The sequence below is a fragment of the Hibiscus syriacus genome, unplaced genomic scaffold (genome assembly GCF_006381635.1).
Source record: "Hibiscus syriacus cultivar Baekdansim isolate YM2019G1 unplaced genomic scaffold, ASM638163v2 tig00005939_pilon, whole genome shotgun sequence".
Classification (NCBI taxonomy): domain Eukaryota; kingdom Viridiplantae; phylum Streptophyta; class Magnoliopsida; order Malvales; family Malvaceae; genus Hibiscus; species Hibiscus syriacus.
The window spans coordinates 1,089,380-1,113,754 of record NW_024062073.1 but is presented as its reverse complement, the minus strand read 5'-3'; the positions used below and the strand labels follow the sequence as shown (position 1 = coordinate 1,113,754).

The 24,375-nt window shown below is 34.5% G+C and overlaps 1 protein-coding gene across 1 annotated transcript in view; it reads left to right on the top strand.

Annotated features, from left to right (window-relative positions):
• The first annotated feature begins 8,879 nt into the window (after nt 1–8,879).
• LOC120200374 (DNA-directed RNA polymerase I subunit 1-like) overlaps nt 8,880–24,375 on the top strand; it is a 54,397-nt gene continuing 38,901 nt past the window's right edge. The window contains 9 exon segments of the mRNA XM_039201247.1: nt 8,880–8,987; nt 9,154–9,323; nt 9,501–9,660; nt 9,750–10,049; nt 10,957–11,202; nt 11,297–11,467; nt 11,985–12,150; nt 15,578–15,765; nt 16,784–17,047. Of these exon segments, the coding sequence (XP_039057178.1) occupies nt 8,970–8,987; nt 9,154–9,323; nt 9,501–9,660; nt 9,750–10,049; nt 10,957–11,202; nt 11,297–11,467; nt 11,985–12,150; nt 15,578–15,765; nt 16,784–17,047 (1,683 nt within the window). The 5' untranslated portion in view covers nt 8,880–8,969.

Below are 24,375 nucleotides of genomic sequence, written 5' to 3'. Positions count from 1 at the left end.
ATTGAAAGTATGCATCGATGCACTACTGATGCATCGGTGCATAAAATGCATTCGATGTTGTATTATTATTGGGATGCATCGATGCATGCCTTATGCATCGATGCCCTAATTGCATTCGATGTTTCTATTTTAAAAGAGTGCATCGATGCACTACCTGTGCATCGATACACCTTCAAACAAATTTATGGGTTTTAACCTTGATGCATCGATGCACTATGAATGTGCATCGATGCACTCTGCCCAGAACCTCTTTTTGAACCCGAAAATCATCAACTCTTCACTCAAATGCTTCATATTTCATCCCCTTTCATAATCCTAACTTTCATATACATGTTTAAACTCATTTATAATCATTTATCCCATCTTTAACCTTAATATCCTCTCCTCTTTAGGAACTTCAAGAATCATACCCTATTTTCCACATATTTCAAATCCAATTCTAACACTTAATACTTCTTAATTTAGCTGATGACAAGTCAAATTTAGTTCCCAATTCAACTTATCATCGTTTTTCCAAAGATTCACTTAAAAACCCATTTTCTTTAATCTTTCATAACTCCTTTATCTTTTGATTTTAAGATAACTTAAGCTTTCCTTAAGCTTAGTTATCATCTAATGATCAAAACCCAACCTTTAATTCAACAAATAATCAAGAAATCAGAAACTTACCTTTGCTTAGCTTCCACGGGAGAGGAAGAAGAAATGAAGAAGAAGATGAAATGTTTTCATCTTCCACGTTTTCATCTCTTATAAAAGGGATAAAATATCTTTAATGTCAAATGACCATTTTACCCTTTAATTCCTTTAATAATTACTAACAACTTTTAGGAAATATTTTCAAACAAATCACTGAACTAATCCATTCTTTTACTTTAGTCACCAAATTCTGAACCTTTACAATTTGGTCACTAACCCATAGTTTGGGATGTTACAATATCACATTATTATGATCAAAATATACAACTGTATCCAGATCCACTTCATATTTGGTTATCTTATCCTGACAATATCTCAAAATCTTATAATTACAATACATTTTCCATCACCTCATCTAGTTAGCCAACGCTAACTCTTTCCATCTAGAATGCAAGCCCTTATAATAGCCACACTCTTGCTTATACACGGTACTATCTCTTTGTTTCAACCTTATAAGCTCTGACTCTATATGTCTTATACGCTTGTCACTGATGCACTTATTCTTGAATTCTCCTAACTAATAACCACATCCATGAATCTTCTATCATTCTTATGTTAACATCTGTTCACTATACTTCAACTTCTCCACACAGTAACTAAACTACTTCATCTAACTTCTTCACTTCAAAACAGTGGAAACTCTTTAGCATTCTTATGGTGACACTTGTTCACCATATTCTAATTCTATCTTATCCACGAAATAACAAAACTACTTCATATCGTGTTTCTGATTCAAAACAATGAAAACTTTCTATCATTATTCAGATATGATTTCAGCTTTCTGAAATCAACTTTTGATCTTACTAGGCATTTCCTAAGGTGTCCGCTCTTCATCCTGTCTGGCCAGGGCAGATGAATAGCTATAACAAACAGGAATATCAGCTTTCCCTTTATTTTGGAATTATCACGATCAGATTTCTACTATATTAAATTAATCTTATTCTATTAGCAAGACAACACACTCCTTAGACTATCAGATAAGAAATTTTCACTCTATGTTGGCATGTACACATCTTTAAAACTCATTTGACTTCGGTTTAAGCCTAGAATCGGCTAAACCTTAGCTCTGATACCATTAAATATAACACCTCCAACCCGTACCCGACCTGGATACGAGTCCGAGGTGTCACATTGACTTTTCAAACTTTGACTCATGACAAAACTCGAGAAAATTTAAAACTTTCATTAAAGTCACAGCGGTTTGTTTAACTCAATCAATTTTTCTATTTTTCACCCCCTTTCTACGTGCCATCTCCTATATAAAGGAGAAATAAAAATATTTCTTATGGAATTACCATTATACCCTTCAAACTTTCCAAAAATTACCATTTAATCTAACACTGAAATTTTTCTATTTAAATCCTTGAACTTTTAACTTGTTTTGAAACCGAGCGTATAGTTTTCAAAATTTGCAATTTAGTCACTGACCTTGATTTAGGATGTTACAACATTATAGACCATGTCGCTAAGGAAGATGTAGTTATAGAATTTGTTAATACTTTGCACCAATTAGCAGATATCTTTACAAAACCTTTAGACAAAGAAAGAATTTGGACACTTAGGAGAGAATTAGGTTTAAGTGACCTGTCTTCACTTAGTGTTTAAAATAAATTTAGCACTTTTAAGTATAAATGAAAAATGTTTATAATAATAATTTTTGGTTGCATTCTTTGCTATTAGTTAGAGGGAGTTTATGTTGCTTGATGAAAATTAATTTTATGTTCAAATGAAATTTAAAGATTAATTTGATTGATTGAACATGATTAATTTTCATTATATGAGTTTCCAATACCACTAGAGCTAATTAATTTTGCATTTTAAGTGTTTGAAACAGATTTTTGACATTTTTGTGCTTCATGCATTGATGCACTTAACAGACCATCGATGCATCCCTTTGAATGTGCATCGATTCATCATGTTGATGCACCAATGCACGCCTTGAATGTGCATCGATGCACGGGGTCATGCATCGATGCATCAGTTGGGTTTTGGGTTTAAAAGACTTATTTTCTCATTTGTTTCAAACCTTAAAATTATATCCTCATCAGCCGTACGCCCCTCTCACTCTCTAAATCCTCCTTTTGCTCAAAATCAACATAATTTTGTCAGAATCTTCGAGCTTTTCAACTCATAATTCTGCTTTAATCATCAAATCGTGTAAAACAACATCACATTCCTCTCAAATCCGAAATTTTCAAGGTAATATTTCAAAAACTTCTATTTTATTGATTTTTGATCTTAGGACTAGTTTTAATTAGTTCTAGGATGAACATTATATCGGGCATTGAATGTTTGATGATTACAAACTAGTTTTTCCAACTAATTTCATCAAAAACTAACAAATTTTCAAATATTTTTCTGAATTTTTCGAAATAAAAAAAATTATTATATCGAAAATCTGAATTTAATTTTTAAATTTGATATTTTTGATTTAATTATGTTATTTTCATGAAAACTATACATATTATGATTATTTTCAAATAGTTTTCAAAGCCTTGCCCATTAGGATTTGATTTAGCGAACCTTGAATTATTGATGACTCAATTGAGTTTTGGGATTGATTAAATTGCATACATGTGTTTCAAATTGTAGGTTGTATTCCTTTTTCTGATTCCTAAACCATGTCTAATCCCAAATGCCCTAGGACTTCGTCGAGTCGTTCTCATTCAAACCAATCTCCTAATCCCATTCCTCCTCCACCTTCATCTCTATTAGGATCTTGTTTTAACATGCATGAGCGTCGTAGAGACGAATTGTACTCTAGGTACAGAAATTCTTTTCAAACTTATATAATTCGGGAAGAGCGTATTCCTTCTCTTCAAGCTATGATAGATATTAACTTTGAATACATTCCGATTCTTAAAGCTTGGAAGTTTGATAAAATGTTTCAGCTCAAACCTATCGTTTATCAACAGTTAGTCCGCATTTTCTATTCCAATGCAGTATGTATTCAAAACGAAACTCAATGTGGGACTATAGCCATTAGATCATATATTTTAGGCCAATATATTATTATTGACCCCACGATTATAGCTTCACATTTTGGATTAGATGATGATGGGTTATATAATGAGAATGAAACTGTAGATTATCCCTATGTTCCAAATGCTAGTGTTAGTACTCTACGATCTCATCACGATCATTTTCTGTATCTGATGATCTCTTGGTGGTTTAGACCATCTGGAGGTATGTACTCCACTCTTCGTATTAGAGATTTGTGGTGGATGCACTGTCTCAAGAATAAGATCAAAATCAATCTACCCCATATTATCTTCAGTCAACTAGTTGATGTCATAAACATTGTTACTTCAAAACATGTCAAAACATTAGTTTATGGATGTCTTCTTAGTAACCTCTTTATCAAACTTGGTCTAGACGTCTCTCTCGACAATCCTATCCTACTTCAAAACCAAATCAATCTTACTTCCTTGAAGAAAGCGGATTGGAAACAAGACGAGGAAACCGATCTTTGGGTATTTTGACCCGATAAGCAAACCCCGGTAGCTAACTCTTCACGAGCTGCTCCTAGCTCTTCTCGCGCTCCTCCTCCTCCTTTGACACTGACTGCTGACGATGATCATGAGTTTCAACAACTTATGCAAGATATCGACGATCACGTTCCAATCGATGAGCCTACACCGGAACCAGCTCCACAAGAGGATCAAATGCCTCCATATTTTCGTTTATTTTTGGAGACATTTGATCTACGGTATGCTTCTATCGAATCTCACTTGGCTGCTACTCACGAAGCAATAAATCAACGCTTAGACTCTTTGGAAGCTCGACAGATGGAATTTCAAAGGGATATGCTTGCACGCATGGATGCCCTCTCTTTTGAGATGCAAACTCGATTTCCTCCTCCGTCTCCCGATCCCTCTATGGACAAGTAGACCTTGTTTTGTTTTGGATCATCTTTGAACTTTTATTGTTAAAACATTTTGAATACTTTGGGGATTATTATTTTTATTTGGATTGTTTGAATTTTTTTGAAGATATAATTTGGATGCTTTGTGGTTTTTAAACTTGATATATATATTTGGTTTGATCTTTATTATTTTGAGCTTAATGATTATTAATTTTTGCATCATATTAGTTCATTTTGACCAATTATGCCATTTCACATTTAATTATGAATATTGATTATGAAACTAATGACTAACGTTTCTCTTGATTGTGATCTTAGCAGCTTAAGCTATATTACTAATCAATTGGCTAAATGTTTTTCACAACCTTGTTTAAATTTTCGAGTCTTTTTGATTTAACAAAAAGGGGGATAAATGTTAAGTGTTACAATGTTTTAAAAGGGGAGAAGTGTTATAGTAAGGGGGAGTAGTAATTTCAAAATTGATTTCAAAAATTATCTTCAAAACGAATTAGAAAGAATTATGGTGAGATTTTGGTGGCAGAAAACAAAGAAGAAAAGGGGAATCCATTGGTGTACTTGGGGACAATTGAACAAATTGAAAGAAGATGGGGCATGATGTTGAAAACATTTTGATGTTTCGATATAACAAATTAAATTAAATGAATTTTAAGATTTCACAAATGATTTTCTAAGTATATTCGATTTAATTACTCGAATATCAAATTATTACTCCAAGTCTTTCAAGATCAATTTCAAACCTTACTAAGTGTGTAAAATTGTGTTTTATACTTAAAATATTCTTGAAATAATTTTCACAAAGTATTTTGAACCAAAACCAAGCCTAAAATCAATTTTTCAAAGTGATGCACCGATGCACCAATCCATGTATCGATGCACCAATTAATTTTTCAAACATCGAATGCATTTTATGCATCGATGCACTCAGTGCATTTTATGCATCGATGCACTCAGTGCATTTGATGCATTGATGCACTCAGGCTTTTTCAAAACATCGAATGCATTTTATGCATTGATGCACTCTTAGTGCACCGATGCACTGAGAGTCCAACGGTCAAAATATTTGAATTTTACACTGATGCACCGATGCACCTAGGGTATGCATCGATGCACTGACGCTCCCAACTGCTTTAATTAATTGTTTTCACACTTAAACGACTCTATTGACTCCACTAATCATCCCCAATGTTCAGAATCATTTGAAGGTGTATTTAAATAAGCTTAGAAGCAATTGATTAAAACCAAGAAACAACAATCAATCAGAATCAAGAGAGAATCAAAGAGAAAGCATCAAACCTCAAGTTTGAGCATTTCAAGCCTATTTTTCATTCAATATTCACTTTGCTTTCAATAACACTACTTGTACTCAATTGTATTCATTTTTTAGTGTTCTTTTCTTTGTTCTAGAATTGTGCAAACAATCTACCTTATGAGGATTTCCTTGTAAGTTTGCAAATTTGTAATATTCTCGTTGAGAAAGAGTATTCTCAAGAATTGAGGTATATTCTCGAGGGAGTTGTAAGGTTATCTCTTTGGCCTCAAAAGAAAGAACAAATTAGTGAATTTGTTGGAAAATCCTTAGTGTGGATAACTAAGGTAGTGGACGTAGACTTTGGTTGAGAAAGTCGAACCACTCTAAATCGCCGTGCAAATCATTTCAAATTTCTTCAAAAGCTTCCACCAAAATTTTAATTGCCAATTCACTCCCCTCTTGACCGATTCTATCGATCGATTAACTCAACACATGAGCTTTAGAGATTAGCAGGGTCCTACGAGCAAAATATTACCTGACAACAGATTTTTTGGGCAAAAAATTAGGAATGTCACTGTCTTATATATGGAGAAGCATATGGAGTGCATGAGGATTGTTAAAAACGGGCTTACGGTGGAAAGTGGGTAATGGTAAATCCATATCGGCTACCGGGGCCATCGCCAAAACAGATAAATTCACCAAAAATTGATGGGATAGACAGAGTATTAGATTTAATAAATCAGGAGACATGCGAATGGAAAGCTGAGTTAATTGCGGAAACTTTCTTGGAAGAAGAAGCAAAAGCTATAAGGATGGTTCCAATCTCAAAGATCGACCGAAGGGACGAAGTAGTCTGGAGTGGAGAACACAATGGCATATAATACAATACGAAAAGCGGATATAGATTATTACAGGAAAATAATACGAGGTCTGAGGAAGATATAGCTTTTTACAGAAGACTATAGACAAGCAACAGTCGATGAAAAATCAAAATTCAGGCTAGGAAATTGTGCAATAATTTTACCCCCACAAAACAGAATCTATACCAAAGGCGTATAATTAACGAACCACACTGTTCTTTGTGTCCAAATGAGATTGAATCGGGAACCCATATTATTAGAGATTGCTCCCGAGACCTCAAATAATTTCAACAATTCCTTTAGCACTAAGGTTGTTTGGTTTGCACCTATTAGATCCATTTATTCGTAACGTTAAGTTAGAGATATCGAGTCGTGTCTGACCGTATTTAGTCACGACTGGATTTGGTGATATAACAAAATATGAAGGGAATTGTAACATTGAACTCAACCTTATTTCTGCTAAACCCTAAACTTGGTGTCCTTAACTTATAACATTCCTTAGAATTTTCCATTTCATCCATAAGCTTCTTCTTAGCTTTAATAATATTTGATCTTAATTTCAAGCATCCAATCTCTAAATGAACATCATTACCAATCATATACAAATTCAAACTAAATGTTAGAATCTTACTAATACAGGGTTTAAGGTTTTCCTCTAATTCAAAGGGTATCAAAGAGAAGTACAATTAGAGCTACTAGAGTATTGCTACCCAATAATTAACATGAGCTAGATATTGGGCTAGCAAACAATGTAATTAAAGAATAACAAACACAATAATCGATGAAAAATCATGAAACACGTAGAGGTCTCCTTAATTTTTTTACTATTTTATTTTTTCTATTTGGGAATTAACATATAACTCAAAGTATTTACCATATATTAAAAAAATGTTAACTTAATTATTCCACTGTGATTCATAGTATATAACCTTTCTTTTAATCTTTATTCATACATGTTATTCCTCCTTGCAAATAATTTTGCGGCAATTGAAGTCTCTGGAACAATATGAGTCCTTTTAATGAATTTTTATGTCGACCACAAAATTCAAATCCTATACATCACAACCAATCATTCTCTTTTGATAAGATTCTTGGTATGACTACTGACAATCTCGCTTAATCTATGTAAATTAAATTTATTATCAAACAATCATATCCATATAACTTGCTAACCTAAGTGGTTATCATGATCCTAGGTCTAATATTAACACCAATGTTAACTATAAACCCCTTAACCAAAACTAAGGGGATTCAAAACCTGAATCCCATTCATTATCTTTATCTTCATCATCTTTACTTCTCCCTTTTAAACTAGAGAACTAAAATTGTTAGTAATAACACTATAAACGATCGAAAGTGACTCTTTATCTAAATCAGAAGAGGTAAAATGTTACCGACATAACACATTATTTCATCAATATAATACACGTGAAATGTCAATTTAGATGATATCTTTTTCTATACAAACTCTTACGATTGTTGGATTGGATGTTAGGTTAAAGGGCATGTGTCTTTTATTTTCTCGATTTTCACTTGTTGACAATGTGTAATATCTAGACTATCAATTTTGGCCCTTTTTAATACTTAAACTTTTAATTTTTTCAAAATCATATATAATATTTATTTTTTATTTCATTTTAGTTTAATGAGTGATTTGCACATGGCATATTTTTTATGGGTAAATTGCATCATTTATCACTAAACTATCTTTTCTTTCCTATTTTGGTCACTAAAGTTTATTTTTTTTCAATTTAATTACTTAAATTTCAAAATACTCTTGATTCAATCACTCTAATTTTCAAATTTAATTTTTATTATATATTAATAAAATAGTAATTAAAAAAAATGTCATGTCACAAAAATTATTAAGAAAATAAATTAGAGTGATTAAAATAACAATTTTATGATTAAAAAAGGAACAATTTGAAGGTTGAGTAGTTAAATTGAAAACTCTTAAACTTTAGTATTAAAATATGAGTGAGAAAATATTTGAGTGATAAATGATATAATTTACCCACAGTTTTAACTACAAGTACATTAGATATAGTTTTGAAAGAGTTGAAAGTTTTGATATTAAAACGAATCAAAAATAATAATTTAGTTACTAAATATGTAATTTACTCTATACAAATTAATTTTAAAAGTGTAAGGCGAAGGGGCCAAAGGAAAGCCCCTTCTTAAACCTTTACCTTCAACTTTCTCTCAGTCGGACTTCTCCTAAACGCCGCTCCCTTTATAACATATCGCCGCCGCCTCCGTCTCATAGCTGACCGGCAACATGGCTCAAATCATGGAGGTCTCTTTATCTTCCTGTTCTGAAATTTTCATTCTTCGAAACACTTTTTGGTTCATAAATTTTTCTTAACTGTTTTAATGTTAGTTTCTTTTCCAATATAAGAGATTAGCAAGTTTTTTTTATATGAAGTTTTCTAAGTTGATCTTTTTGTAATGAATTTTTATAGGGAGCTACGGATTCAGTGGATGCGATAAGGTCCAAATTCATGTTAACGGAAGAGGTTCGGAAACACAGCGTTTTGAAAGTCACCAACGCCAATTTGCTCGACTTCATGGACCGCCCTATGCCCGCTGGATTATACGATCCCGTTTTAGGCCCCCTTGAGGACCGAACTCCGTATGTTCTTTTAACTTTTCCTCAAGAGAGAATTTCTCTGTGTAATTCGGTGAACATGTTGATTGCATTCTATATAGACCGTTTTGCTTCCAGAAACAACAGAATGCAACTTCATCAACGGTAGATTGAAGGATTTGTTTTGTTTTGTTTTGATGTTTATTTTTTATTTTATTGCAGTTGTAAAAGCTGTGGTCTCTTGAAATTAAATTGCCCGGGACACTGTGGTCACATTGATTTGGTGTCTCCAATTTATAATCCTTTACTTTTCAATTTTCTTCATACAATCATCCAAAGGACTTGTTTCTTCTGCTATCATTTTAGGGCAGACAGGACTGAGGTAAATTATTTATTAATGTTCTTGTCTTCTTGGATTCTTTTGTTTACTTCTCTAATATATATTTTGTTTTGGGTTTAAATTAATTTAAGGTTGAGAGATGTGTTTCTCAATTGAAACTCATTGGAAATGATGATATTGTTGGTGCCAAAAGGTTGGATTCAGACTCAAAAGATGCATCATCGTATCCAGAGAATAGTGAACGGAGCCAAGATTTAGGTTCTAGACTGCATGATTCCAAGGTTGTAAAGGCAAAAGATTGGACGTCTCTTCAGCTTACAGAGGCAATGTTGGTTTTAAATAATTTTCTGAAAGTGAGGTTCAAAAAATGCAAGAACTGTGATGCGAAGAATCCTGCTATTTCGAAGCCCACTTTTGGTTGGTTTCACACGGTATATCTCTTATTTTCCTTTTCCTTTTCCTTTTATCTCTTCTCTGGAAAAAATAAAGTTAAATTTCCCACTATACAAATTAGTAAATATTGAACCGATTGCCGAAATAATTTTGCTTCAGTATTAGTACATATGTACCACTTTGGGTTTACTTTCTTTTATACAATATAGTTGGTCATATATGTATATTTATGTAGCATATTTCCAAGTTTCCTAGTAAAATATATATTATATTTATAGAAAGATACCTCTACGTATATACATGCATGTTCATATATCAATTTTAAAATTACAAATATTTAACATGACAAAATTTAAAATCAAATAAATAAAAATAGAATATGAGAATTTTGTAAACAGTTTTAGTTATTTTCAACAATCTAATTTAATGAACATATTTGATTTTTAAACGAAATTGTGAAAAAAATAATTAAAAATGATCATGACAAAGAAAAGTTAAAACAGTAAAACGTGTGAAAAATAAAATAAAATCTTGTACTGATGGTTACTAGCCAATATAGGCTGGTATGATCAGAACTAACCATTTTGACAACCCAACAGTGTGATAATAGTATTATTTTGGTTTATCTCAATAGTACTACTAGTTTTATAAACATATTGATCGTAGCTCAAGGGTATATGTGTGTGCAGAAGATGTATGTGGTTAATTATGTTTTTCTCTTCTGTTCTAGTTTCCTTGATTTGTCAAAGCATAACTTTAAATATTCCATTCGGGCTTTGGGGTTTTCGGTTATTTTCTTTCATTTGGACGAAAATGCAAAGCGATCCCATGATGGTTTCGTTTCATTTGTGTAATTGAGATAGTTGCTGTAGTCTTCTTTTCCAACTTAGAGAACTTCTGGGCATTATTGGTTCAATTCTTAAATGTCCTTGTTTCTAACTTCAGAGTGGTATGTCGGGTAGTCTAATGAGGGAAAACGTTATCAGAGGGTGCAAAATGGCAGATGCTTTTTCTGCTGAAGCTGGATCTGAGATAGAAGATGGAAATGATGCATCTGGCTCTGAAGATGGTGTTGAGATAACAAAAATGAAGACTTCTGAAACTGGAAAAGCTAGTAAAAATCAGGATAAAGTACCTCTTGAGTTCATGAAGCAGAAGAATTTGTTTTCGGGACCGCTTTTGCCATCAGAGGTATGATTCTTATTTATGGAAAATTTTCTTGCAGTGTTTTTGTACTTGATTTCATGAGTAAATTATTCATTTTAGAATTCTTAATCTGCCGCAGGTTATAAAAGTTATAAAACTTTTATGGGAAAATGAGATTGAACTTTGCTCGTTGATCAATGATATCCAGCAGCAAGGGTTTGGAGATAAAGTGGGTTATTCTATGTTCTTTTTGGAGACCGTTCTTGTACCTCCTATTAAGTTTCGTGCTCCAACTAAGGGAGGTGATTCTGTAAGTATCTATATTTGATGGAATTTCCTTATTTCTTTTCAAGGGGGAGGGAGGTTTGATAAAGCTTGGTTAGCTCATTCATCCCTATTACATGTTGATAGGGGGATAGGGTGACTGATGGCTGGCTTTTGTTAAATTATACTAGTGCACATAGAAGAACAAGGTATGGAGAATTGGGATGGGTTGTTGGACATGCTCAAGATTTGAAATGGGATTTTTTTATAATCTTTCATTTCCTTTCTTTTATTTCTTTTAGCTATCCAAACAACCTTTCTATTCCTTTAATAACTTTAATCAAAACATAGCCTAGTATTCTGAGAGGCTCTTATAGATGCCATTTTTTAACTTTCAGTTAGCTTTGATTGTTGAATATTTGAAATTTATTTTTTGGAATTTGGATTACCTAGCTTTCTTTACAATTTTCTGTTTCTTTGCTATTGCTGTTGCATCACATGGAGTAGGTTTATCCTTTCAGGAATGAAAATCTGCTAACATCGTTTTCAATTCCCCCCTGCAGGTGATGGAGTATCCTCAAACTGTTTTACTAAGTAAGGTGTTGCAGGCTAATATATCACTAGGAAATGCATATAACAACAATTTGCAGAGTTCAAAAGTTATAATTAGACTATGGATGGATCTGCAGCAATCAGTAAATTTGTTGTTTGATAGCAAAACTGCAATGAGTAAGTACAGTTTCTTCCTATGTCTCACGGTGCACTTTTTTTTAGGTGAGAAGATCTATATAAACTGCTAGTTGCTTGAACTTTATTTGCAAAGTGTATTGAACCTATAGTAGTTGATGCTGTACTGGTACCAGTCATAGTGGCTGGTATGTATCTTTTTTTTTAAGAAAAGGAAACTGTGTTAACATTGTAACATTTCGGATATTGTATCTGGCTGTATCAGTTTTACCGGTCCATACCATACTTGCTTGTACCAGTTTGTATTGGCCTATGCTGGTACATACTGATTTGTATTGTCGGTATAAGATTTTTATTTATTTGTTTTTCAATATTTTTACTTATTTGATTCTTTTAACCAATTTCGTGTACGTTTCGAGTTGTTATAATTTTTATTTTCATTCAAAAAGATATATTTAATAATTTAGACATTGAATCTAATTAATAATAAATATTATAGTTTTCTAATATTTATATACTTATTTTATTTATTTATCATTTAACTATTTCGATATCAAAGATTTTTATATTTGAAAATTTGTATTTGTATATAAAAATATATATATATATATATTTTGATAAAATAAGGCCTCATTAAAAACCCCCTTCTTATCCTACATGTTACAAACATAACATGAAGGACAATGGAAGGAGGAAAAGAGTGCCTCTAACTTTTATTAATTAGAACAATAATACACCTCCACTACTCAACAACTAACAACTTCTTACAAAACAGAAAACCATAAATCTAAAAACAAAACACACCCTGAAACTCCTAAAAAGGAACTACCAAGGCATAACACCTTAACCATTACACAAAACGTAAGTTCAGCCTATACCAACTTTAGCTAATACATCCGCTTCCCAATTTGCTGCTCTCGAGATGAGCCTTGTGATGATACCCTTCCTCTCCACAGTAGAAGCTATATCCCTTACCAAGGAATGAAACAAAGTAGTACTAAGGTTCAGATTATTAATCCATTTCAGAGCATTAGAAGAATCCTATTCCAAAATGATCCTCTGATTTGAATAGAGATCAGCTTCAACTTCCTCAATAAGAATCAACCCTCTCTTGATCGCCAAAAGCTCAGCGAGTAAGGGAGGACCTCCCCCTACCTTCTCTGAAAAAGATCCAAGCACCATCCCTCTGCCATCTCTAGTCAAGCCACCTATTCCACCCTTATCCAACCTTTGACCATTGCACCATCAACATTAACTTTTAAGAACCCTATCGGAGGACTCCACCTAGAAGAAGGAAGATACCTCTTATTCAGATTGACATGTTGATCAGCTAGTTTTAAATCCCCAATCAAAGAATCAAAATGAAAATGAACATGCTTAACTGATGTTTCAAACCAAGAAACAGTTCTGAAACGTGAAATGAAGAACAACAGCGCTGGATCAACCTTCCCATTCTGGAAAATCACCTCATTCCTACATTTCCAAATAGACCACAACACTGCTCTTGAAATAAACTTCCATATATTGGATCGCGGCACTAAGTCATCCCAGGCAATTAGGAAGTCCATCACCGAACCAGGAACCACAAAGAAAACATTCCAAAACTTTAAAAACTTAGCCCACAAAACCCATACCACTTCACAGTGAAGTAACAAATGAGAGACCGACTCATTGTACTTCCTGCACAAAGGGCAGACAGAGTCTTCAACCCCAGAAACTCCTCTCTTCAGCAATTCCTCTTTCACCGCAACTCTATGATGAGCAAGTTGCCAAACAAAGGATTCCACACGTGGTGGAGCTACTCCCTTCCAAACATACCGTTCCCAATTACTTTCTAATTGATCAATACCCTCTCTATCAAAATAGGTTTTCATGCATGATTTTGTTGTAAAACAGCCCTCTCCATTTCCCAACCAAATCCAACAATCTTCCTCTACTAGAGACAAAGAAGAGCTATTCAACAGAGAGATAATTAGCAGCCACTGCTCAACCTCCCAATCCACCAAATTCCTTCTCATTTGAATATCCCAAACCCAACCCGAATCATTGTGCAATCTGAATTCTGCTACCTTACCCTCTTTGTTATTCGAAAGAGCAAATAACCTTGGAAACCTATCTTTTAGAGGAGCCGAACCCAACCAAACATCATGCCAAAACTGAACAGTTTCTCCATTTCCAGCCCTAACACACAAATTTCTCCTAAAACAGTCCCCAAATGCATCACTTGAAAAGAAGTTCTTAACAATTCCTCTCCAAATCCAAGAACTACGAGCTGTCCAAGTATTCCGGATCATCAAAGAATTAGGATCCATATTGTAAACACAACACACAACTGATTTCCACCAAGAATTTTTCTCTCTAGCAAATTTCCACACCCATTTCCCCATAAGAGCCCTGTTTAAAAGCAGCAGATTCGGAATCTCTAAACCCCCCAACTTCTTTGGCTTACACACCAAATCCCACTTGATCCAATGAATGTTCTTTTTATCTGATGATCCCCCCATAGAAACGATGCCATGATAGAGTTTAGTTTGTTGAGAACACTAATAGGGATCCGAAAAATAGAAAGATAGTGGATTGGAATAGAGCACAACACCGATTTGACCAAGACAGTTATATTTTTATGTAGTTTAAATGTATGTTTGTGCATAAAAAATGTTGGAAAATTTGGAAATGAGCTATTTATATATATGAAAAGTATTTTAGAAATTCAGAAAACCCATACAGTGTGCCAAAATGCATTCGCTGCTAATACCAAAAGAAAAAGGTTATGCCCACCGTTATGGTGCTGCCTAATTTGATTGACCATAGTGTTGGCTGGTGAGACTTTTGAGGTTGCTTTGAGCTGAAGTTTACTCTACAGGGGCATAAAGTGTACATTTAACATGTTAGGAAGTGAAATTCTGGTTTTATTTTTGCACTAGGTGAGCTATAGAGAGCATGGCATTCTTGTTGGACATAGTGTAGACCTGGCAATTTGTGCATGAGTCGTGTGTGTATTTTGCTGTATCATAATCATTTTTAAGGTACTCTATATTTTTGTAAGTTTTGATATGTTATCAATATTGAGAAATTGGTGTATCAGTTTCTTTTTGGCTATGGTGTAATCATATGTTGTCTGATATCGCGCGGGGTCTAAATGTAGGCTGGTGTATCAGTTTTGTTCATATGGGAAAAGGGTTTGTTGAAAGCTAATTTAGATTGTGAATTGGTATATATCCCTAGCTGTATGCTGCAAGTGAAGACACATGACTGCACTGTCCTTTTGCTTCCGTTTCTTTCATGTTGTACATCCATGGAAGAGGATGACTGAGGAGGTTTTGCTTGCATCTGAATTATATGTGCAATACACGGCATGCACATGTGGCCTTTTGCTTTAGACTAATTATACTGCTGTTAGATTGAGATCTTTTATATGTAGTTAGAATATATTTCACTTAAGTGGTGAACTCTCTATTCTTTACGGCAGGTCAGAGGAGAGATGCGAGCTCAGGAATATGCCAATTGCTGGAGAAGAAGGAAGGCATGTTCCGTCAGAAAATGATGGGGAAAAGAGTTAATTTTGCATGCCGATCTGTTATATCCCCTGACCCTTATCTAGCGGTTAACGAGATCGGTATTCCTCCGTATTTTGCTTTAAGGTTAACATATCCTGAGGTAAAATCACTGTACCATTTTAGTCCATCTTGTGGATTATTGTATTTTTAGGGTTTCTCTTAGAATTATAAATGTGGAGTTTAATGTGTGCAATTTAGATTATTAGCTTCCCTTTTTTATTTATTTTGCTTGGTCTTGAATCTTGAGATTGGCTCACGCTTGCCTAACAAAGATACTATAATTTTTTGTGTGTTAATCTTACAGTGGCTGCTTTTGCTTGTAGCCGTTTACAACCTTTTGTTTAATATGAGCCTTCACACCTTTATTTGATAGGAAAAAATTTGCAATCATAGGATAAGCTAGAAAATTTTGGTTTCCATTATTGTAGAGGCAACTGTTATGTGAAGATAATGTGAGTCCATAGCAATAAGGCTTAATTAGGACATGAAACCAAGTTATTGAGCTTGTATGTCAGTTTTATGTGGAAAATGTTCATGGGTGCTAACTCTGCATATGAAGATATACATGTTTTTTTGGACTGACAATAGGATTAACACCAGGTTAACTCAGTTTGATCTATGGAAGTTGCTGTAAATGAAAAAAATAATTATTTACTTCGAAACACTTTAAGACTTGTTAAGTTCTGGTCAAACCCTTTTGTCGATGCATTGTTGATAGACAAGTGAAATACTTCTCTCTCTCTCTCTCATATATACTGATGATAGATGCTTGTTATCCTTTTCTAAACACATATAAAGAAGTCCTAAGGGTGGAGATTGTTTTCAAACCTTGATACTCTCTGGGCTAGAGTGATTTTAAACTTTAAATTACCTTTTCTACCATTTAAAATGCACAGTTGAATTATGCGTAGAATTTCCTATTAGTAGTCATGTTACCAAATTAAAATATTGGTAAGTTTATTTAGACAATGATGCTTAGTTGCAGATGTTTATGACATTTCTCTGTACTGATTTTCAGTTTTTGGAAGTAAATCCTCTTGGAAGTGCACTTGAAAACCATTGCATTCGGATTTTTATTATTGCTTTTTTTCCCACTTTAACTGTTAATGTGTTTGCAGAGAGTGACTCCTTGGAATATTGTGAAGTTGAGGGAAGCAATAGTAAATGGATCTGAAGTTCATCCTGGGGCTACGCATTATATTGATAAGTTATCCACCCAAAGACTGCCACCTAAGAGAAAAGCACGTATTTCCATATCTAGAAAATTACCATCGTCAAGAGGAGCTATTTCCCAACCTGGAAAGAATTTTGACTATGAATTAGAGGGAAAAATTGTTCTCCGGCACTTACAAGATGGAGATGTTGTGCTAGTTAACCGACAGGTACATGGACCTTATCAATTACTTCTAGTGCTGATCCATTCAAGTTGTCAGCTCTCTTAAAAATATGGAAATTTGCTTGGTGCGGTGAAAAATGCAGGGAACTGGAATCCTTTGCATTTTTTATGTTCATCTCTGAATATATGAGAAAATAATATGCAAAATGGTAATTGTAATTGTAGGAATTATAGAAATATATAATTATGTAAATATCCTTTAATTAAGGGATTTTGTAAATATTCTACAATCCCTTATTTTAAGGAATCATATCTCCTAGGATTAGTATTTTTCATTTCTTAGAGTTTCCTACTTTAGAGAGATGATTTGTATATAAATATGTAATCTGTCCTATTGAAAAAAATAAGAAATTAAAGAGAATTACTCTGATTTCTACATGGTATCAGCTTAGGTTACGGTTTCTTTCCAACCTAGACGATGTCCACAACTTCTTCTCCTACTCCGGATATCACTTCAAATCTAGAAATTGTTTTTGGTTCTGCTGCTCAATCAGAAGTTAATCTGGTCATGAAAGAACCAGAAGGTAAACCTCATGCTACAGTTTTTTTCTCCTCCCACTCATCCCCTAATTGGATCCTCGATTCTGGTGCTACGGATCATATGACTGGTAATAAGGATTTGTTTTGCAATTTTTTTCCAAACTTTGGTAAAGCTGTCTAAACGGCTGATGGTTCTTTGTGCAAAATAGAAGGACATGGCATTGTTATTCTTAATGACCAGATTGTACTTAAAAATGTCCTTTTCGTACCAAATCTGGCTTGCAATCTCGTTTCCGTTAGTAAACTTTCCACCGACTTGCACTGCTCTGCAATTTTTAATGATATTAATTGTATTTTGCAGGCACTGAACTCGAAGAAGATGATTGGTAAGGCCAGCTTATAGAATGGTCTCTACATTCTTCCTGCCTCTACTAAAACTGAAATCTCGAAATCTTTCACCGCTTTAGAAAAAGTTGATAATGTTATGTTATGGCACTATCGTTTAGGTCATCCTAGTTTTCACTATCTTGCAAAAGTTTTTCCTGCTTTATTCATTCATAAAAGGTCAAATTCTTTTTCTTGCAAAGTTTGCTCTCTTGCCAAACATACTAAATCAACTTATTCTCCTTCTACATATAAGCCTTCTCACCCTTTTGCTTTGATCCACAGTGATATTTGGGGTCCTTCTCGGGTGAAGAATTTCAGCCACATCAAGTATCTCCTTCTATTGTTCATTCTCAAACTTTAGAATTGTCACCAATTTTGTCCTTACCTACAGATTTGTCACCTGTAACTACTCCCATTGATCCACCGGTAGTACCTATCACTACTTCACCCATACCCACTTTAAATACCCTTCCTGAAAATACACCTACTCCCATTCAAAATATTCCACAAACAACCCCAATCAAACAGCTCCGTTTCTATACAAGGAAAAGAAAACATATTCCTGAGGTTGTTTTGCAATCTGATGCTTGTCGAGAATTGGATTTGGGTCCAGCTGCCGAAATAGAAGAAGAAATCAGTAAGTTCACTTCCCCTACTCTAGATGACTTCCCTATTGCTATTAGAAAAGGGGTTAGACAGTGCACTAAGCATCTTATTGAAAAATTTGCTGGTTATAATTCATTGATGCCGTCTTTTCAAGCATTTACAACAAACTTGGATAAAGAACAGGTTCCCACAAGCATAGCTGAAGCTCTAAAGGATTCAAAATGGAGAATGACTGTTGAAGAAGAAATTTGTGCACTGGAGAAAAATGCTACTTGGATTGTTACGGACTTTCCTCAAGGAAAAAAGGTTGTTTGACTGTAAATGGATCTTTACTGTAAAGTATAACTCAAATGGTAGCATCCAACGATACAAAGCGAGTCTAGTGGCCAGAGGCTTTACACAAACATATGTGATAGATTTCACAGAAACTTTTGCACCTGTGGCGAAGCTGAATATTGTTCGAGTACTCCTAAGTTTGGCTGTAAATTGCGATTGGAAATTACACCAAATTGATGTAAAAAACGCTTTTCTTAATGGCAAATTAGAAGAAGAAGTATATATGAAGTTGCCACCTGGCTTAAAGTCTGTTGAAAGAAGTAACAAGGTGTGCAAGCTCAACAAGTCTCTATACGGGTTAAAACAATCACCCAGAGCTTGGTTCGAGAGGTTCACTAAAGTCATCCTAAAAAACGGCTACAAGCAATCCCTCGCCGATCACACTCTTTTCATCAAGGTAACTTCTACAAATAAGAAAGTTATCCTTATTGTGTACGTGGACGACATAATTCTTACCGGAGATGATGAAGAAGAGATTTGCAATTTGAAGTTGTTAAATAAGGAATTCGAAACCAAAGACTTGGGAAAGCTAAGGTATTTCCTAGGAATGGAGGTAGCAAGGTCAAAAGGACTTGTGATCAACCAAAGAAAATATGTACTTGATTTACTCAAAGAAACTGGTTTTCTTGGTTGTAAGCCGAATGATACACCAATGGAGGTAAGCTTGAAATTTAACAAAGAAGATGGGTCCTTACTAGACAAAGAGAAATTTCAAAGATTAGTTGGGAAACTAATTTATTTATCCTTGACAAGGCCAAATATAGCATTTCCTGTAAATGTGATAAGTCAACACATGACTAATTCTACTGAAGAGCATATGGCAGCGGCAAATAGAATTCTCAAGTACTTGAAGAAAACTCCAAGACACGGTTTAATGTTTAAGAAGACACAAGACAAAACTGTTAAGATCTTTACAGATTCTAGTTGGGCCGGAGACCTTACTGAAAGGAGATCCACTAGTGGCTACTGCACCTTTGTTTGGGAAACCTTACAAGGAGAAGTAAGAAACAATATGTCGTTTCAAGAAGTAGTGTTGAAGCTGAATTCAGAACACTAGCGTTGGGAATATGCGAAGGAATTTGGCTACTTAAACTACTGAAAGAACTTGTCACTAATCAAGAGGATTACTTTGAAGTTTTGTGTGATAATCAATCTGCTATTCAAATTGCCAAGAACCCAGTTCAACATGATCGGACAAAGCATGTTGAGATTGATAGGCATTTTATTGCTGATCAAGTTAACAAAAAGACAACCACACTTTCATACATTCCTTCAGAAGAACAAGTTGCAGACATTCTTACTAAGGCTTTGCCAAAGCCCGTTTTCAATAAATTCCTATTCAAGCTGGGATTATACAATGTGTATTCTCCAGCTTGAGGGGGAGTGTAGGAATTATAGAAATATATGATTATGTAAATATCTTTTAATTAAGGGATTCTGTAAATATTCTACAATCTCTTATTTTAAGGGATCATATCTCCTAGGATTAATATTTTTCCTTTCTTAGAGTTTCCTACTTTAGAGAGATGATTCGTATATAAATATGTAATCTGTCCTATTGAAAAGAATAAGAAATTACAAAGAATTACTCTGATTTCTACAGTAATTCCCGTTTTTTTTTATACCAAATCATCATCATCAACATTAAACAACACCATATATTAATGAAAATCCATTAATACCATGTACAACTCTTTTTTTGATAGGAATAGGAGGTTTCATTAAAAACCTCCCTCTTGGTTGGCTCTTGTGAAAGAGGCAACTAGCGGAAAAAGGAAAAGAGTATCTCATTATATTAATAAACCATGATTACATAAGGTTACAACTTACTAAATAAACTGTCCGAAATATAATACAAACCATAAAGCTCAAACATCAACCAATACCCTCTTTAGCTAGCTTATCAGCCTCCCAATTGCATGACCTAGGAATCCATCTAACAATAATACCCCTAGCAGAAACTAAGGCCCCAATTTCCCCAACTAAAGTATTCAAAAAAGTAAGGGCATAAAATGGCATCAAAATCCAGTCAACTGCTGTTTTACAATCTGTCTCAAGGATTAGTCTTCCCTTCAAAGCCCATTCAGAAGAAATGAATAAATCAATCCCTTGTTTAATAGCTTTCAGCTCAGCTAACATAGGAGAACCAGGTCCCACCGCAAAAGAAAAGGTATTTAAAGTAGAACATTCCGAATCTTTCAAGACTCCTCCAATACCTCCCTGCAGCCCATCACCTCTTATCGCTCCAACATTGAATTTAAAGAAATCCGAAGGAGGCAGAGACCAGTAAAGAACCTTCTTCTTATTGTAGGATTTTGTAGGCAAATTGTCTGCAAGCGATGGATCCCCTATTAGTAGGTCAACCTGAATATTAACATGAGGAAATTTCGCTAAAAACCATTTAGCCAACCTAAACCTGGAAATGAAGAATAGGGATGAATTATCTAATGTCCAGTTTTCAAAAACCACTGCATTCCTAGCTTTCCAAATAGATCATAGAACAACACCTGGAATGAACTTCCAAATATTAGAACACTCCCGTAGATAAGACCAAGAGCAAAGAAAGGAAAGAGGATCTTGGGGCATGACCGAAGAGATATCCCAAAACCTTAAAAATCTATACCACAACTCCTCTGTAATCGAGCATGAAAAAAACAAATGATGAATTGATTCCTCATATTTGTGGCAAAGAGGGCACAAAACATCTTCAAGATTGATCCATTTTTTCTTCAATTCCACTCTAACCGCCAATTTCTGATGAGTAAACTGCCATAGAAATGTTTCCACTCGAGGAGGAGTTAATCCGGACCACACCCATTTCTTCCACTGAAAATGACCTCCAGTTCTGCTTGAGATAGTCATTCTATAAGATTTTACCGAGAACAAACCATCCCCTTTCCCCAACCACCCTAGAAAATCATCCACTGATTCATTCGGTGCTATGTTGTCAATCAAAAGCATTAAGGAAAGCCACTGATCCAATTCCCAGTCACAAAGATTTCTCTTTAGCTGAATGTTCCAAACCCAACCATTAGCTACAAATCCACCAAATTTAGCCAATTTTCCCTTTTTGTTAGTCGACAGAGCAAAGATTCTAGGAAATTGAATCTTAAGAGTAGATCCATTAACCCAATTATTATTCCAAAAATCAATTGACCTACCATTCCCCACTTGTATCTTCGAATTAGATCTCAAGCAATCCCCAATCTCGTCCTTTTTCTCATAGTTACTCTGAATACCTCTCCAAACCCATGAATCTTGAAGAGAAACAGCCTTGCCTATAGACAGAGACTCCATACTGACATTATGCATACAACAAATCAGTTTTTTCCATTGAGTCTTTGTCATTTGCATACTTCCAAACCCATTTCCCTAGCAAAACTCTATTAATCACTCAAGTCCAATACTCCTAAGCCTCCTTCTTTCAATGGTTGACATACCGTACTCCAATTCACCCAATGAACCCTCTTCTTGTCAGATTCTTCACCCCAAAGAAATCTTGCCAATACTGAGTTAATTTTCTGATTGACCTTAAACGGAATTTTGAAAATAGAGAGGTAAAAAATAGGTAAGGAGGATAACACCGATTTTATCAACACCAATCTTCCAGCCAACGATAAAGAAGCAGCTTTCCAACCTGCTAATCTGATGAAAACTTTTTGTAAAACTGGTTCCCACAATAACTCTGAATTTTTCTTTGTTCCTATCGGAAGACCTAGATAAGTCATAGGAAAAGATCCCACCCCACAACCTGCTTCCAGTGCTAAATCTTTCAATCTGTCCTCTGCCACGTTAACACCAAACAATTTACTCTTGGATAGATTAAGATAAAGCCCTAAAATTAAACTGAATACCCTCAATACTCTCTTTAAATTCAGAATTTGGGTTGAGGAATCTCTGCAAAATAAGATTAAGTCGTCTGCAAACTGAAGATGAGTCAACTTAGAAAGATTCTCTTCAATACCAATATTGAATCCTTCAAAAAGACCAAGGGCATCAGCCTTATTCAACATTAAGTTCAATAGCTTACCAACAATATTAAACAGAAGAGGAGATAGACTACAACCTTGTCTCAGCCCTTTGTCCATCTGAAATTCTTGAGTAGGGGAACCATTAATTAGAACTGAAATTGAAGCAGAAGAAATACAATAATCCATCCAAGAAATCCATTTGTCTTCAAAACCCATTATCTTCAATAACCTCAAAATAATTGGCCATTCCACTGAGTCAAAGGCTCTGCGAAAATCTACTTTAAAAACAACTCCTTTCCTTCCTTTTTTCCTCCAGCAATCTATAGATTCATTTGCCATAAAAGCACAATCAATGAGCTGCCTACCCGGAATAAAGGCGAACTGCAATGGGCTGATCAAAACTTTAATAACAGAAACCAATCTCCTCGATAAGATTCTAGAGATAATTTTGTACAAACTTCCAACAAGACTAATTGGTCTGTAATCTTCAATAACTTCAGGGTTAAGTTTTTTAGGAATCAAAGTAATGAAAGCATGGTTGACCCCATGCTCCGAACTCATTCCTCTGTGAAAGTCATCCACAAACTTCATTAAATGATCCTTCAAAACAGGCCAGAATTTTTTAAAGAAACCCATCGTGAAGCCGTCTGGACCCGGGGCTTTGGAGCTGTCCGAGTGAAACACTGCTTCCCTAACTTCCTGTTATGAAAACCATACCTCAAGTCCATTTTTCTGCTCCTCTGATAATGTCATGAAATTGAGATTAATGTCCTCTACCTCTCGCGTATTTTTAGAGCTGTAGTTCTCCTTAAAATACTAAGTCAAATTTTTTCAGCTTCTCCGGATCTGAAATTTCTTCATCAGCCACTCTCAGGGCCAAAATTGAATTCATTCTATTTCTATTCAATGCTGTTAAATGGAAAAACTTTGTATTCCTATCCCCATCCTTGATCCACTTCATTCTTGATCTTTGTAACCAAATACTCTCTTCCCTCCTATGCAACTTCCACAATTCATTCTTGGACAGAATCAACAAATCCCTTTCTTGAATGGAAATCCCTCCTTGCAATTTAAATTCTAGACCATTAATCAAGTTTTCTAGTTGAGAAATTTTTTAGAAATCCCCTTTTGAGTCGAAAAAGTCCTATCCCTGATCTTCTGCTTTGTTCCTCGAAGTAAAGAAAATAGACCCCATCGTCCATTCGCCTTCTTCACCGTAGACAATGAATTTTCAACCAACTCAACAAACCCGTCTTCCTCTAACAAATAATTGTATAATCGAAAAGGTTTTGGTCCCCAATTGTTGCATTCTTCTACTAACACCACAGGATTATGATCCGAAAGGGATTTTGGGAACATTTTTTGGATCATATTAGGAAATTGATTTAGGAATGAACCACTGATAATAAACCGATCAAGCCTTACCCAAGTAGGAGACTCTCTGTTGTTGCACCAAGTATATCTTCCTCCAACTAATGGTAAATCCATAAGATTAAAATGTTGAACGAAGGATCTAAACAAATCCATAGAATGC